This window comes from Schistocerca piceifrons, chromosome 7, assembly GCF_021461385.2.
Source record: "Schistocerca piceifrons isolate TAMUIC-IGC-003096 chromosome 7, iqSchPice1.1, whole genome shotgun sequence".
NCBI classification, from domain to species: Eukaryota; Metazoa; Arthropoda; class Insecta; order Orthoptera; family Acrididae; genus Schistocerca; species Schistocerca piceifrons.
Genome location: NC_060144.1, coordinates 191612924 through 191630751, shown reverse-complemented (window position 1 = coordinate 191630751; position 17828 = coordinate 191612924). Strand labels below are relative to the sequence as shown.

The window sequence follows — 17828 nt, the reverse complement described above, 5'->3', positions numbered from 1 at the left end:
TGGTCCCCTTTCTAAATTGGCACAGTCAAGGGAAAGTACAAGTGCAACCTCCACAACTTTCGTAACAGTAAAATATTTCTTCTCTCCACAGAAAGTCTTCTCAAAAAAAAAAAAACTCACTCCATCACACATCCACTGGGTTCTTGTCACTATCCAACTTTTCATCAATAGTTATCAATCATCAACTACTGCATGTTCACTTCGCTAAACTCAAAGATTGTAATGTTGTAATGTTAAAAAAGCTGTAAATCCTCATATCTGCGATTCCTTGAGTCTGTTAAGAAGGAAACAGTTGACTTATGTTGGCACATGTAATGCACACATAATCCGTAATGCATTCCAAAAAGAATTGTAACTTTTTGGTGAAAATGGTGTGGATATGATCTTTTTCTCTATAATTTGTTTGATAGCAAAACATATAGTATGGAAGATTTTGGGGGGGGGGCAGTGAAATACAAAACATGTTTCATCTAGCTGAGAGATGTTAGAAACAGCTGGAGAGAGACTATTAGAACAGTGCTTAGCTGTTAAGAAATACTTTCTTCAGTCCATACCCCAGCACCAAAAGCAAGTTGATGAGTTCTTTGAAATGCAAGAATACTTTTAAACTATTAAAAGACTAAACTAGCTTAGCAGAAATTACGTTTGATTGTACAAGTGCTCATAAATGTTCAAGATTCACTGGTTTCTTTCAGAAGAGATATCCTCTAATGCATCTAATCTATAAAGAGCTCACAAACTGTGTCAGACCACTCATGAATTGGTTTTGAGAGACTGCTGCCCTATTGAGCCTGGAAGCATTTCGTGATAAGTATTACTTGCCACTGAAAATAATAATATTTAGCACTAGAGAAAATGAACATCTAAACAAGCTAAGCACAGAAAAAAGTTGGTATATTTTGACACAAACTTTGGAAGAACTGTGTGTCAGCTTGGACACATATTTTGGAAAAGTCTTCTTTGCATAAACCTGTGTAGTTGGTCTTAGATGTTTGCATCTTGCAAAGATTTTTACAGACCATTTTCCATGAATAAAAACTAATACGTTGGTATATGTCTTATAGTGGAAGTGGAACATTAGGGAAGGTAAACCTTCCCTATAGTGGCCGGCATGAAAATAGGGCTTCAAGGTCATCTCGCTGTCTTACAGCATTGCCATTTCTTTTTCTTTTTTTAAATAGTGATAATTTCAAATGTTGTAAAAATTTAAAAAAAAAAAAAATAAATAAAATTGGGCAACTCTATTTTTAGCCTAGAATATGATAGAGTACTTTCCGAAAGAAAATTCTCACCAACTGCTATGAAAAAAATGACAACTAATGTTACAAGGAATATTGTAGGAAAATAATTTTTTTACTTCAATCTGCGGTAGTAACAGAATCACTAATGTAATTGGACTGAAAAAATATATATGAACATCCCCAAAGTTTACAGATGCGTATGATGCATCTTTTATTTCGGAAACATAAAAGTGTTCTGAGATCAAAAACAAAATATTATAAGAGGTGTGAAACTGCCGACTGCGCAGCCAAAAATGTAGTCGCTGATGAATTTTCATTCTGTAGAACTGTGAACAAACTTCCTGTGAAAAAGTTATTAAGAAAACTACAAAATTGTTTTTGGTAACATTTCAGACATCATTATTGTATCATATCATGTACAGAGGCAAATTACTTCCATGATGTTCCGTGCACAGTAGCGCACAAATCGTTGTAGGTCGTCACCAAGAGTTTTGTTTGGATGGCTCGCTTTAATATGACCGAAAATATTCCCTACTTCCCAAAAATACTTTACTGGCTGCTAATACATGTCCTTCATCATTGCATCCATCACTCAAAACACCAATATATGAGACGTAAAAATAATTGTAGTTATTTTGAAGCCAATATTTTCACTGAAGCCGAGCAAAATATTTGTTCGAAAAGTTTTCTGAAACCCAGAATATATCTAAATTTGCTGTAAGCCTATTATTCTCAGCACGCAATACATGCTTGGTACACAAAAACCTCGTTCTTACTACTGCAATGTCCATGTCTTGTGTTTCAAATTTCGTCCATCATTACAGTTTCTAAATTAAAAACCAAGCAGGTGGAGAAGACAGAGCATTGAAGTGACTGGCCAGAATAATCAATTTTATCATGGACATTACCCTCTAATTCTCTAGCCATCTGATACCATTCCAACACATCCTTTCATCCTGCCATCCCCCTGGACTGAACCTACGTTAACCAATCTCACTCCCATTTACTCTTCAGTCTTCTCCTTCTTCCCCTATCCTTTTTAGCCATTCATGCATCTTTTCATTCTAGATAGTTGTGTTTCTCTTTATACTATATACCTCTTTACTTCTGTATACATACTCTTTGGTTTGAAGCTGGCACACTACTAAACAGTAGAATATCTTTGGCTTCCCTCTGACAACCATGCCTCCATCCTTGCTACCCTCCCCGTTTACCTTTTCCTGTTGCTTCATAACCTGGGTTATGAGTAAATGAATCCACTTTCCCTTCTTCCCTTTTTTCCCCTCTCTCCTCCCTGATGATGGAACAATGTTCCGAAAGCTAGGAATGTAAATTTTCTGTTCTGTTTTGTGAATCTATCGACTGTACTGAGCTGAGGTAAGTACTGGCCAGCCCCTCTATCTCTTTGTTAGTATTTGTTTCACATCTTAATATGAGATTTTCCATTAATAATTTTGATACCATTCTCAGTCATACTAAAGTAATATAATCCTAAATTCTAGCTTTTTGTAAAAGTCATCCAATATCATAGATTTCTATGTTCTTCTTGGAGAATCAGAATAGGTGCTGGGACTATTCTGATGTTACTGCACTATTTATATATACAGTCAATACAGAAGCACCACAACGTTTTATCATTTTATGAACTGCATTACCCTTACTACGAAACAGCCAGTAAATCTTTCTATGAAAAAAAGGAGTTAAATTTCGAACGTACAAGGAAACTGAATGCAGTAACATTATATCCGAATGTAAAGGCATTCGATACAGGTTTTTAGGAAAAACTGCTGTTAATTAATGCAGAATTGAGTCTTATTTTATTTGACAGTTACTGCCGAGTAAACTAATCACCGCCACTTGTGATAAATTTACCAGACGTCTACTGTAAGGGAAGAACATTTGCAGTATGCCTTCTATAACTGAAATGAATAGACAAACAAGGGAAGAACATTTGCAGTATGCCTTCTATAACTGAAATGAATAGACAAACATTATTAGTCAACTTTTTACATAGAAGGCAATTACCCAAACTGAAGGATCTTTTGGCTCCATGTCTTCAGATTCACTGTCGCTTGTTTAAGGCAGGTGTATGATCGCATATTCCACTATGGTGACTCTTAAACCCTGGTTCAAGAAATCAGTTTCTTGAAATGCTTCTGCGTGTTTTACGCTCCTCCCCCAGTCCTGCTGAGTAACAATGTCAAGAGCTTCGCGTGTTAGCTTCTCGGCATCAGCAAGTTTGAAAGTAGTATTTTCTTTTTGCTACTTCTCGCTTTACTTGGGCCCATATCAATTCAATGGGATTATACTGGCAGTGATATGGTGGTAGACGTACCACTTGGTGTTCCATTTCGTTTGCCAGTTGATCTAATCGTAAGTCTTTTTGGCACCTACGATTTCTTCCTTAGGCAGGAGTTCAGCCTTTGTTTCGACTGAAAATGAAACACTCTTTCTCTTTAACCACTCGATAATATCTGCCTTGCACCAATTTGAACGTGGCAGCTTTTCTACCCATCACGATAATAGACCCTTCTTCCAGTGCACACAACAGTCGAATAAACCAATTCTTAAAAACTTCTCCATTTATTTCTGAATGGTAATCGGATTGGTCAGAACTTTTCCCATCATGAAAAACAAGTTTGGCCTCTTGTATGAAGCCTGTGGTTAATGAACCAGCATGTGCAATGATTAATCGGCTACCTCTACCAGTAGGCTCTTTCAAACCGCCATTGGTGTAGTTCTGTAAAACTCAAGTTTCATCCAAGCACACTACAGGCCTGGTGTCTTCAGCACGCAAGAAGTGCGCTGTATGCAAGAACTTCGCTCTTGCTGCTGCAATGTCTCTGGGTTCCACTAAGAATTTCCATCCATCATTACACTTCTCGAATCAGAAACCAAGGGAGCGGAGAAGATTATTTTCTTTGTCGCTGGATACTCTCCTCTGTCGTAACATCCAAGTACAGTTCTACACACGAGCTATTTGTTAAAAATCGTCTAAGTCAGTCGATTTCTGTTCATGTTCGTATCCCTTTCTTGGGGAATCGAAGCACTCATTCATGTCTGGAGATTCTGCCAATGACACAGATTTGCTAATACAGCCTACAGTTGACTTACCACATGCTTTAGCAGTAAGTTTATGAATTTGCGCAAAATTTAAGTTATTCCTTGCTTCTTCATTGTCAGTCAGATCAGGAAAAAACTTGAGTACATTCGATATGGTAATTTTCGATTGTTTACAAATGTCTTTCCGCCCTTTACGCACAATGACTGGAGGAGTAGTAGGCTGTTGCTCCTGCATTGTTGTTTACCACTGAACACACGTCAAAGCACTTTTCAAAAGACAGTAAGACACTGACATCAAACGTGAACACTCTATATTGCACGGTAACACTGAGCTTTCAGCTGCTCTGTCCTACCGCACCGCTAATGGCACTTACACGGCAACAAAGCCAAAAGGTGTGCAAATCACAGCCCGCAGCCCCTGCAGGCAGTGGCCGTGACCTCTACTTTCATGCCGGCCACTCTAGTGAGAGCTTACGATAAACTGAAAAACACACATCCACTAGTGAAGGTGAACCATCACTGTACTCGGCAGGTGAAAGTGCACAGTAGCATATTATCCACTAGTGAAGGTGAACCATCGCTGCTCCTGGGTTATTAACAGTGCGTCCAACAACTCTACCATGCATGTAATTGTTGTCAGCTTGTTATTTATATGTGATACAGCAGTACAGTAATGGCTGACAGTAGTGCAGTTGTGGTTAATAATAGTGCAGTTACGTTTCACTTCAGTGCAGCTATTGCTGAATCAGTGAAGTTCTACGAACATCTTTGAGTGGAATGGGGAAACCTCAGTTAAAATTCTGTCTTCAACGACAGAGAAAAGTACAAGTCACTTATCAGCAAGGCTAAATCACTAAAATCTGGATGAAAGAGGGACGGCAACGACGATAAGTTTTTGAAGAGATATGAAGTGTTGGAGGTGAATGGAGTAACCAAATTAATACAATCTGTAACTGAAGAAGATAAGATTAAATACTATGTTGATGATGAAGAACTGTTAGATATTCTGCATGATTCCCATGTAATGGCTGGCCACAGTGGATGCGACCAAATGCTGAAATGCTTTAAGTCAATGTTCTGTCATACGACATACAGAGATGTCAAAATTTATCTTAGTTTGTGTGAGCCTTGTTTACAAAAGCAAAAAGATACGAAAAAAGGAATAGTAGTGAAGCCAATGCTGTTCAAAGAGCTAAATTGCAGATGTCAAGTTGATCTCATAGACTTCCAGTCGCAACCAGATGGAGATTACAAATTCGTAATGGTTTATCCTGACAATGGTAGAGTGTTCATTAACAAAATAATGAGCAGCTTAATTGAACTATGGCCCAATTTTAAGATTGTCCACAGTAAACTTAGACACAGTCAGAGCCAAGGCAGCATAGAGCAAGCAAATGGAGTGTGTGTGTGTGTGTGTGTGTGTGTGTGTGTGTGTGTGTGTGTGTAATATGGTCATCAAAATTACCACTACCACAAAAGCAAAAGGAGCAGTAGCAGAAACCATAGGGTATTTGCTGCTATTAACTGCTTGGGGGAAAGGAAATAGCCTCGTCTTGACCTTTCAGTGCATTATGATCTTAAATGATACACATTCCATGTACTCCTGCATGATTTGTAATCTCAGTTATCCATCTTTGATTAGGTTGTCACCTCAATATTTTCTCTTAAAGAGTCCAGTACACAACTTCCTTGGTACAACTACCATACATCATTTCATCTGGCTACATGTCTAGCCCACCTGCAAATCTTTGTCATAAGAGTAACAATTTCATCTTCCATTCCACAATTTAGTTTTCTGTTTTTGTCTCTATTAGTGATTCCCAACAGTAACATTTTATTGTTCACTTAAGGCCAAATGTATAAACGTTGCTGACAGGAGATCAAATTTGGCGTTAGGTGAGAAAGTGAACTGATCAGAAAGTCAACTATGTTCAGGACTCAGGTCTATTGTATAACACTGAACTTGGATCCACTGAAGCAGGTTCAGATTTGATCTTAGGTAGCACATAACATGCTTGACAACACAGCTAAGATCAGATATTGACACGATTACTGTGCTTCGATGGAAGATATTATCGTACATTATAGCTACGCAGTATTAATTAACGAAGGTATAACCATGAGCAACTAAACAGAAAAAGGAGTGATTGGCAAACTTTTCTCAATATGGAAAAGATTTGCTTCTGGAAACTGAGTTGGACCAGTATAAAGATATCACTGAGAGCAAAAAAACAGATAAAGTCAGTATGGCCAGCAAGGTAAAGGCATGGAGAGAAGTTGCTGTTGACTTTAATTCTCTCGTAAGGACGATACCTTATGGATAGCTCTGCAAGCTGTTGCTATGTCTGCTTTAAATGAATCACCAACCACTATTTGAAAGGTTCCTGTGATGTAAAATCTTAAGGTTAACAGCAATAGGCATATTACGGTCAGCACTTGGTTTCTTTTGAGTGGTTTCATCAGATAGTCTCTGAGCCTCAGTTCCAACTGCTCTGAACTACTTTTCTCCAAACGAAACCTCAGCTTAAATAACTTATTATTTAACTCCAAGAGTGGGTTCACTCTTTCGCAGCAAGTGCGAGGAGCTCAATCTTGTCGTCATTGTCCTCTGTGGACACATCTGAATGTTTAGATGTTAGTAAAGTAAATGAAAGGAAACCATGACATTCACATTGCGTAGGGTTACTGCACACAGAATTTTGCCCAACAGTGGTCCAGAATGTCCAGAAAACGGAGAGTATGGTATCAATTCAACGGTATGGTACAGTGGGGTGTAACAAATAGAAAAAAAAAAATAAATTAAGAATTGACATGGGGTCGAACATGCGATCTTCTGCACAGCAGTTCAGAATGCAACCTCTGAGCCACCAAAATGAATGAAACATAGTTATGCGGTTTGTGTACTTCAACACGCTAGCTTATGTTCTCTTTATCAATGCACATGGAATTGTCACAGAAGTTTAGGGATGTGTTCAGTAGTTAACAATTTAATACAAATTGCAGTTACTGCTACTTGGGCCGAAAGAGAAAACATGTAAGTGATGTTGAATCATTATTGGCTGCTGTCAAAATTCCCACACGTTCCCTGCAAATATTTCGAATTTTTCTTTCTTACTCTGCTGCTAAGTCATCTATAAAATGCCTTTGAACTAATCACATAAATTACGAGTCATCTCCCAAGAGCGGTTATAAGATTGATCATTAAGTACATATGATAGCCAGTAATTTCCTTATACTAGCGTCCCTGATTGAAACAAAGTATTTTGACCATCAGCGGCATGAAAATTGAGTAGTCACATATTTACTTGTCATTTTTTGCGTTAATAACAACTCTTTTATTATTCCAATTGACACCTGCTAATAACAAAAGCTGTGAATCATAGAACCACTACACAATAAACTGACAATTAGAGCTGAGCCTGACTTTGAATTTTTGCCAGTCAAATATGATCAGACTTCACGGCAATATGATCTAGGATTGACATTTATACAATGCAGTTTTCCAGGTTAATTTTGATCTATGGTCATTTTCTGTCTTAATCTAAGGTTACATGCTTTATACAATCAGCCCTTAGTCTCCTTCAGTTTTTGCTTTCAAAGTCTATGTTGTACTGCCCTTAATGAAAACCAAACTACTATAAAGATTTAAACAAGTGATTTTTTTAACTTTATGGACTTTTCCAAAATCATTTCAGACCATTTTTGCTACTTCGTTCCATTCAGCCAGCATCTTCAACTTTCCTAAGCAGCTCACCATCAACAAAACAAAGAAAGTTGAGTTTCATTAACACATATGGAGATAATGACATTAAAGCCGTTCCCTAAGCTGAATATATACACTTTGTGGCCAGGTCACTGTGTCTATCACTTTACTATCTGATAAAATGTATTTGCTACATTTTTCATACTGTTGTATTTCCTTTTCCTGTCATTCTTGCTTAAATCTAATTCCATTTAAAGAGGTGCTAGAAAATTAGAACTTTCTGATAAGGTATTTCATTTGTAGTTTGCATAGACTTCTAACGAATACTTGCATAAAATACATTACGTCCACTACCTTTAAGCTGAGGTCTATCTTTTATACACTACAATAATAAACATTTTTATTTCATAACAAAATGTTCAATAAACAATAAAATGGCCTCAATTTTAGGAAATTACTGAGAATAAAATGTGGAAGTATTATTTAAAATTGCACACCAGAAAATCTTAAGTCAATAACTATCGAATTTAAGTGACAACTTCACTGCATGGCTTCTTGCCTTGTCTACTATATAATTATTTTTACCTCTCCTTTGAGTAGTTCTCCACCTGCCATAGCTTCTAACTGTTGAGGTGTCATTTCCTCTGCAGCCTCTATACCTGCCATCTTTTGCACTACCTCCTTTAGTATTAACAAGTCCAGACTGTAAATGCAATTAAAAATTATTGTGTTAATAACAGTAAAGTATCACATTCACATGTGGCTATCCTCTATTCTACGTGATCTAACAAAGTATACTGCTCATAGCACATTAAAACATGGCACATGTTAGATGAAGCAAGTTATGGTTTTTGGAATAACAACTAATGTTTTATAATTTTACAATTCTGTATGCAGGAAAAACACACACAACAGCAACTTCTACATTTGCACTCACCTCTTTTGAGCTTTCAGTTGATTAGCAACATATTGTAAGAGCCCAGTTAGTTCTATGTTATACTTTTTAAAAATGGCCCCACAGAAGGAAGAGAGGCTCTGAAGCCAGAGAGAAATTGAAGTTCCATCATGCTTGAAATGTTCTCGATCTGCACTAGAGAGGGACTCCACAAGGCAGTAACCAAGGACATCGTAAGAAAGACTCGTCAGGTACTTTAGAGAATCAACTATAGGTGTGATAAGATTGTCATATATTTGTATCTGCATCAGCATCTGTGGAAAAATCAATTGTATTCAAAATACTAAAAACTATTAAATACTTCTTAGCATTTACATATCTTATATAGATATTTGAATTGATATCCACAATCCAAAAATTACATTTAACAAATAAATGTTGGGAAGAGGAGCAAACAAAGAGTGAAGACATAATAGCTTGCCTCCTTTGATCTTTAGCTTGGTATGCAAGGAAGAACGGATGGTTATGGATGTCCAACACAGAAAAAGAATTCCAAGGGAATGAATGCTAGTACAAATAAAATGTTGGACACTTGCATAAAACAATTATTTAGCACACTGTTCATTCAGGATATTTTCAGGAGTATAAACACAGCAGGAGTCAATGAAAAAGTAATTGGGCTACATTACTTCATTATTAGAGTTGACTGTAGGAGGCAAAAGAAGTGAGTGATGAGACATGGAAGGCTGCACACCCAAATCAGACAAATTCCAAAACTGGAGATATTACGTTCAGCTGCAGAGTTTTATTTCAGAATTTGGATCTTCTATGCACTTCAACGAATAAATCCTGGCATTTAACTCAAGAGAGAATTAATGTAACCAAGGAAAGTTTAATATATCAATGAAAATAATCAGTTTTTGAAAATATAGTTTAATTTGTTAGTTAAAAAGAAAAACCTACTGACTAAGCAGTGGCAGGAGAAAACACACATAAATGCTTAAAGTGCATGCTTTTTGATCTGTTAGTTCCTTTTTCTGGCAGGAGGGATGAAGGAGAAGGAAGAGGGATGAAGGAGGATGACTGGCGGGAGAGCTATGGAAAAGTCACCCAGAACCCCATTCAGGGGATGAGTAGGAAAGGGTGATTGTTGGGGACGGCATTGGGTGAGATTTAAAAACCTTACAGATGGGAGACAGGGTAATAAGAAAGACAGAGATTACTGACAAAAGAACGTGCAGTTAAAAAAATAGAAAACCAAGTGCATTTTTAACACAAATGTAGGCCCGGTAGGTGATGAGAACCAAGGATATGTTGTAATGATAGTTCCAGACACTGGGTTGGGTTGTTTTTGGGGAAGGAGACCAGACAGAGAGGTCATCGGTCTCATCGGATTAGGGAAGGAAGTCGGGCGTGCCCTTTCAGAGGAACCATCCCGGCATTTGCCTGGAGTGATTTAGGGAAATCACGGAAAACCTAAATCAGTATGGCCGGACACGGGCTTGAACCGTCGTCCTCCCGAATGCAAGTCCAGTGTCTAACCATCCAGACATTGGTTTTGAGACACTGGTGTCAGGGTTCTCCAGGAGGCATGTGCAGTGAAACAGGCATCTAGGTCATTACCATCATGTCATACAGCATGCTCGGCAACACAGTATTGTGCGTTGCCAGTATACACCCTCAGTCAATGTCCATTCTTTGTAACTGATAAATTGGTGGCAGTCACACCAATGTAGATAGGCAAACAGTGTTTACATAACAGCTGGTACACAACATGTCATTTCACAAGTGGTCTCTCTTTGATAATATATGCTTTTGCCAGTTACAGGGCTGATGTAGGTGGTGGTAGGAGGGTGCATTGGCCAAGTTTTTCTTACTGCAGGGGCCGTGATGGGGATGGGAGCCAAAGGGTAGAATAATGGGTACAGGTGGAGTAGGGGTGTCTGACCGGGATATTGTGAAGGTTAAGCGGACGACGAAAAGCAAAATGCAAGAAAGTGTAAAATACAGGAATGCATAGGAAAAACAGCAAGCAAAATGAATAAATTACTGTTACTGTCATTCTCTCTATATCATTCAAAATGTGAAATTAAAACAATTTAAATTTTGCCTGTTTAAAAAATTTGCAATAATTAATTTTGTTCCTTTCCAACTGCAATTAGCTCTACTTGTTTCTTCGCAGTATACAATATTAGCATCAGTCACAGAAGCCGTAGCTGACTGCAGGCACATACAAATGTGCCCGTTAATTCCTCTTTTAGTTTTGATCATGTCCAATTGTGTAAATAAAACACAGAAGTAAAGGTCTTTCATGAAACCACATTAGAAAGATATTTATGTCCTAATGAGAGACTTACAATTGATAATCATTATAACATTTTGGCAAATAAAATTTGTAAAACAATATTTGTTAAAACACTAAAGTTGGCAGTCTTCATAAACAGAGAAAAATGGGCATGAAATCTTCAGCTAGTTGCCAACAAGCAGTTCACTTATTTCAGGTTTCTCCTGGGTGAGAAAGAAGGTGGAAATTGTCATCATGTTACAGAGCATCCTGAGAAGGACTGTTTACATATGGCATCAGTCCGTAGCAACCTAAGACAGCATGCCTAGTACAGATTAGCATACTTCACGCAGAAGTAACAACGATTCTTCAAGGTCCATTGTAGATACAGCCATCTTTAAAAGGGGCGTTTTTATATAAATGACTTGTGAAATTATATTGAAGCTGTTGTAATACAGTGACTTAGCATACTTTCCCACCTTCCAAACACTGCAAATCTATAACACAGATGGTCGTGACCCAACACATTAACAATCAAAATCTTGATTATCGCGCTAACACTACATTACGCGATCAATAGCTCTGCATATACAGTAAAACCCCTTTTTAACGAATCTCAGGAGCCCAAAAAATTTGTTCCTTAAAAGAGGGTTTTCCTTAAATAAGGGTTTAGGTCAAAATGCACTGCAAATAAGTGTTCCAGAATCAAAACTGAAACCTAGGCTATTTAGCCCATATAAATACTCCATAATCACAATCTCACCTTGTGCTGCATACAAAAAAAATACAGTGAACATGAAAATGTTTCTTGGCAAATTTAAAACTACTCGATATATTTATAATACTTTTTTCCCCCCAAATATTTTGGATGTTAGGTCGCAGCAAAAGTAATCTTGATTTAAGAGGAGAAAATTTTATTTAGCTAATGGCACTCAATGAATTAAATATCACAATAATGAATAAAGCTGCTATACTGTCTTTATTTCTGAAAAAAATCTAGAAGAGTAGTCTGCTACTTCCTTCCAGCACAGCGTACTTCTAGAAGTTGTCGTTCCAGCTGATTAATACTGTTAAGAACTGACTCATCCACAACGAAGGATGAGAAATACCTTCTAACAGTCTCAAGTCCTTCCACAGCTGCAGAAAAACTTGGTGTTGGTGAGTCCACGTCCACATCTTCATCATCATCATCCTTGTCACCACCACTGTCACCACCAACTGCAGTTTTTTCACCAATATCAGCAGCAAACAGCTCACTCATGTACATAGTGGGTGTAGAAGTAAGTACATTATCATCACACGAAATAAACTCTTGGAATGTCACAGTCTCAGGAACATCTGTGACATTCCAATCTTCTTCAGGGATATCGTCCTCCACAAACGTGTTGCACCACAGCCAGCATTTGCAAAGCAGTTTATGACAGTCTGCTGTGTGACTGCATTCCAGGTGGCAACAAAAATATGCATGGCCTGTAAAATATTCAATTTCATAACTTGCTTCCTCTGCAAGAATGAAACTGATTTCTGCACTAGAGCCATTCTATATCTAGCCTTAACTGAATTGATTATGTGTAAGTCCAGTGGTTGCAAGTGACTTGTGCAGTTAGCAGAAAGGTACACAACATTTATATTTCTTAAAAATGAGGTATCTTTGGGATGAGCAGGGCATCTATCTAAGATAAGTACAATCTTTCTTCCTGCTGCGCCCATCTTTGAGTCCAAGCTCCTCAGAAACCTTATACAAATATCTGTCGTCATCCAGGCATTTTTGTTAAACTCATATTTGCACGAAAGTGTCTTTATGTTCTTAAAACACCTCGGAGTTTTAAATTTACCAATAATTAAAGGTGGCAACTTTTCACTTCTGTCATTGTTCACGCACAACAATGCTGTCATTCTCTCTTTACTTTTTTGTCTCCCATGACATTTTTCACCCTTAACTGAAAGTGTTTTAGATGGAAGGAGGTTATAAAATACACCAGTCTCATCGGCATAACAAATATTTTTTTTTATTTATTTAATGATCTAGCCAGCTGTTAAATGCACTGAAGTTCTCATATCCCATCCTCAGTGCAATTTCTCGGGCCTTCTCACACAACAAATTACAACTTATGGGAATATTTGTGGCTCTTATTTCCTGAAACCAGTCTAAAAGAGCAGTTTCTACGGCTCTGAAAGATGACTCACAAATGTTCTTCCTTTCTGTTGAACATGAACCATGTGCTTCTAAAGTTAATAAAGCCTCCATATTTTTTATTATTCCGCACAAAGATGATGGCGCCAAATCGTACTTCTTTGCAACGTCGCATAATTTCATACAGGTATTGCGATTCTCTTCGAAATCCTGAATAATTGTTAGCTTCTGCTGTATCATCAGCTTTCTTCATTTGCTGGCCATATTACACGTACAAAAACACTATTGTAAGTAGACTACACAACCACAGTATATATTTAATGCTTTCACTTTATAGCGTCAGACACGACAGCTGGAGCGCCATAGTGCGGAAGAATTGTGTTTTCAAATGATCAGTTTAACATTCACCAATCTCGATAACTTCACAACTATCGATATGAGACCAATATACGAATGTTAACGCGGACATCGATTTTAATAATGCAAATGATCAAAACCTAACGTTACAATTTAATGTCCGAAAACAAGAAGTGCAGCTGCAGACCGTATTTTAATTTGTGAATTGTAACACACATATTCCTTAAAAGCGGGATTTAAAAGAAAGCGCGATTCATTAAAACCGAATTTCAGGAACACTGTTTTTATGGCGTTATCGCCGGGACCAATGAAAGTATTCCTTTAAAGTGGGATTTGTTAATACGGGGTTTTACTGTAGTCTGCGTTTTCTTCTTTGTTCCAAGACTGACTTTGGGGAGGAATATGATGCACCTTTTGCAGAAATCTGTATAAAAATAAATATTAAAGGTCGTGATAATGTCAAGGAAAACAGAAAATGCGGGAAACGTTGTAACACAAAATCATTAATGACAGGAAAAAAGCATTGTATCGAGAGAATAGGACTTCCGATGAGGCCGAAAAAAATAAATATAAAAATTCCGAAGACATAAAATGTGAGAATGTAAAATCAGGGTTTTACTGAATGCCTTTATTCATGTTCTTTTAGTTTTCTGCACCTTTTATTTTTTTCCCCTAACCCCTCCTCTATCATGTATAATGCACTTTTTTCACCTCTTATTAACCCATGGATGTTTTTTTGTCAGTTATCTCTGTCTTATTTATTATGTTATCTTCAATCTTCAACCTTTATGCTCTCAGGTTTTCAAATCTAATTTGGTGCAGTCTCTAACAACCAGCCAGTCCAATATGTATCTCACGAACTGGGGTACTGGTCGACTTTTCTGAACTCTACACCTTTTCCTAAACCTCATCAGACACTTCTGCCAGTAGGAGCCACTGGCTGCAAGCTTAACTTCTATATGTGTTTATTACTGCCACCGCTTGGTGAGCTGATTTTTTATCGACCAAATTATATAATAATTTCAAGTAGAAGCTAAGCTAGGGACTTGAACCAATTGTTGTGACTCGCCGATTATTCAAAGTGCCGCCGCGCAATTACGCACGTCCTCTACGTGCGGCGCTGTCTGCCAGCCATGCAGCAGCTGCGTCACCTAAGCGGCCAGCCGAGCAGCGGCTGCTAGACTGAGACTCAGTGTTTAATCGAATGTCGACTTGTTCACAGGTCCACTTACTCAGTGACTTATATGTGTTGTTGTGTTGTCCGAAATATATGTGTTAACTTTGAAGATTTAACAATTGGCGACGAGGTAGTGGATTTTTCCTTTTCACCGTTGACTCACAGGGTTCCATGGCTACTGTCGAGCAGCTCTTGCAAAATCTCCTTGAACAGCAAACGCTTCTAACATTGGCGATTCGCGATTTCGTCGTGGCGTCAAATGCGGGGCGTTTCTCGTCGTTGGCTGTACCTCCTTTTCCACCTTACGACGAGACGACGGAAGACTGGTCTGATTATGAAAAACGTCTTCGACAGCACTTCTTGGCATTTCATGTCACGGACGAACAACCATGTAAGTCTCTGTTCCTTTCCTGGATTTCACCTCAAATGTATCGGTTGTTGTCACAATTGGCTCCTTTGAAGGATCCTGCGTCTTTGTCCTTTGCTGAAATGTGCTCCCTTCTGTCTGTCTATTTTCAAAAGCAAACGCATGTGGTAGCCTCTCGTGTTGCCTTTTATCGTTGTCAAAAACAACCAAATCAGTCCTATCACGCTTGGGCTGCTGAACTTCACGGCCTCAGTCGAAAGTGTCAATTTGTTACTGACGTTCACAAAGAATCCTATGCCGATTCCATGGTACGGGATGCTATTATCCGGTCGGTGCCTGACAAAGAAGTTCGGCAACGTGCCCTTCAGTTGGCGAATCCGACTCTAGATGAAGTTCTCTCCATTGCACAGTCTTTTGAAATTTCTTGCGCCGCTGGGGCGCAAATAGAAGCGTGGGGTGACGTCGGGGAAATACAACCTCTGTGCGCTGTTGACGACGCGTGCAGCACGTCCCCGCCGGCCGACGTGGCCGCAGTACGCTCCCGCGCGCAGCCTCGGCCTAGCCGTAAACAACCCACTAAGAAACTGCAGCAAAATCCCCGGCAACTTCCTCCATGTCCGCGGTGTTTTACGAAACATTCACGCGAGGATTGTCCCCAACGTTGGGCTGTGTGTCACAATTGCAAAAAGAATGGTCATGTGTCTTCCGTTTGTAAATCCGACCGCATACACGATGTTCATGAACATGACGCTATTCTGATTCTGTGTTGTCTGTCAATTGCACTTCTTCCCTTTCAGGGAAGTTATTCCTCACAGTCCAAATCCTTGGTCGAGATGTTCGCATGCAAGTGGATACTGGTTCTGCTGCCATTATAATTAATTCTCAGACGTATCTTCAGCTGGGTTCTCCACTCCTGTTCCGTCACTCGGCAATTACGGACGTACAATAAACAGAAGATTTCTCTCTTGGGACAGTTTAATGCTGAGGTATTTTACAAATCCGTCGTTCGCACTGTTCCCATATTTGTGGTCGACCAGAGCAATGCAGAAAATCTTTTTGGTTTCGATGCCTTTCGCGTTTTTGGGTTTTCCATAGATGACTCTGTCAATACTGTCTCTGACGCTATTCCTTATGCTCAACTGGATTCCTTGTCGACCACATTTTCGTCCCTTTTTTCTCCTGGGTTGGGCCGTGCAAACGACTTTGAAGCTCATATCACGCTCAAACCTACTGCTCGGCCTAAGTTTTTTCGGGCTCGGCCCATTCCTGTGGCCCTTCGTGATCGGGTAAAACGGGAGTTGGATCACGTCACTGCTTCAGGGGTCTTGCTTCCTGTCACTTCCAGTGGGTGGTCCTCTCCTGTTGTTGTAGTTGCTAAGCCCAATGGTGATATTCGTCTCTGTGGCGATTTCAAAGCCACTGTAAATGCTCAATGCCTCATCGACACTTACCCTATGCCCCGTCCTGAAGAACTGTTCACTAAACTCGCTGGAGGACAGTATTTTTCTAAAATTGACCTGTCAGAAGCTTATCATCAACTTCCTCTCGACGCTGCTTCCCGGCAGTTTCTGGTCCTTAACACGCCTTTCGGCCTCTATCAATACCAACGCTTGCCATTCGAGGTTGCTAGCGCCCCTGCTCTTTTTCAGCAAATCTTGGAACAATTATTGCTCCCTGTCTCGGGGTGTATCAATTACATGGATGATATAGTTGTCACTGGCTCCACCACTGAAGAACATCTTCAAAATCTCCGCACACTTCTTAATGTCTTACAGACTGCCGGTCTTAAGTGTAATCTTCAGAAATCACAATTTTTTCAGGCATCTATCACGTACTTGGGGTTTCAACTATCTCGAGATGGTATTCGTCCGCTTCAACACAATGTTGCTGCAATCGGTGCCCTTCCTCGCCCTACATCTGTTAAGGAACTGCAGGCCTTCTTGGGGAAAATAGCATACTATCACAAGTTTTTACCATCTGCGGCGTCGGTGGCTCAGCCGTTGCATCGTCTGTTGCATAAAAACGTGCCTTTTCACTGGTCCGCGTCATGTGACGCGGCTTTCCGGAAATTAAAGACTATGCTGAAACAGGCCCCGTGCCTGGCTACTTATCGACCTGGCCAACATCTTGTTCTTGCGCACCGTTTTTCTGACGGTTCGGAACAACCCATCGCTTATGCCTCCAAAACGCTCACGGATGCCCAACAAAAGTGTTCTCAAATTGAGAAAGAAGCTTTGGCCATCATTTATGCTCTTCATAAGTTTGGTGTTTTTCTCTATGGCTCAAAATTTCATCTTGTTACGGATCACAAACCACTTGTTTCCTTGTTTCATCCATCAACGTCACTTCCCGACAAGGCTGCACACCGCCTCCAGCGTTGGGCTCTTTACTTGTCCCGTTTCAATTATGATATTCATTTCCGGCCAACGGCTCAACATGCGAATGCTGATGCTTTGTATCGCCTTCCCATGGCTCCAGATCAGGCATTCGATAGGGACGAACTTTTGTGTTTCCACCTGGATGTTGCCGAGCAGCGGGTTGTGGACGGGTTCCCCATCACTGGGGACACGCTGGCGGCTGCTACGGGTTCTGACCCTACCCTCTCCC

General features: G+C 39.4%; 1 protein-coding gene across 3 annotated transcripts in view; it reads right to left on the bottom strand.

The window, feature by feature from the left end:
• Positions 1-17828, bottom strand: part of LOC124805288 (THO complex subunit 2) — a 318134-nt gene that overhangs the window by 175295 nt on the left and 125011 nt on the right. For all 3 annotated transcript variants that reach the window (XM_047265797.1, XM_047265799.1, XM_047265798.1), the window contains exons 13-14: positions 8945-9216; positions 8593-8710 (exon numbers count right to left, since the gene is read on the bottom strand). In XM_047265797.1, coding sequence (XP_047121753.1) covers positions 8593-8710; positions 8945-9216 — 390 coding nt within the window. The remainder of the gene's footprint in view (positions 1-8592; positions 8711-8944; positions 9217-17828) is intronic.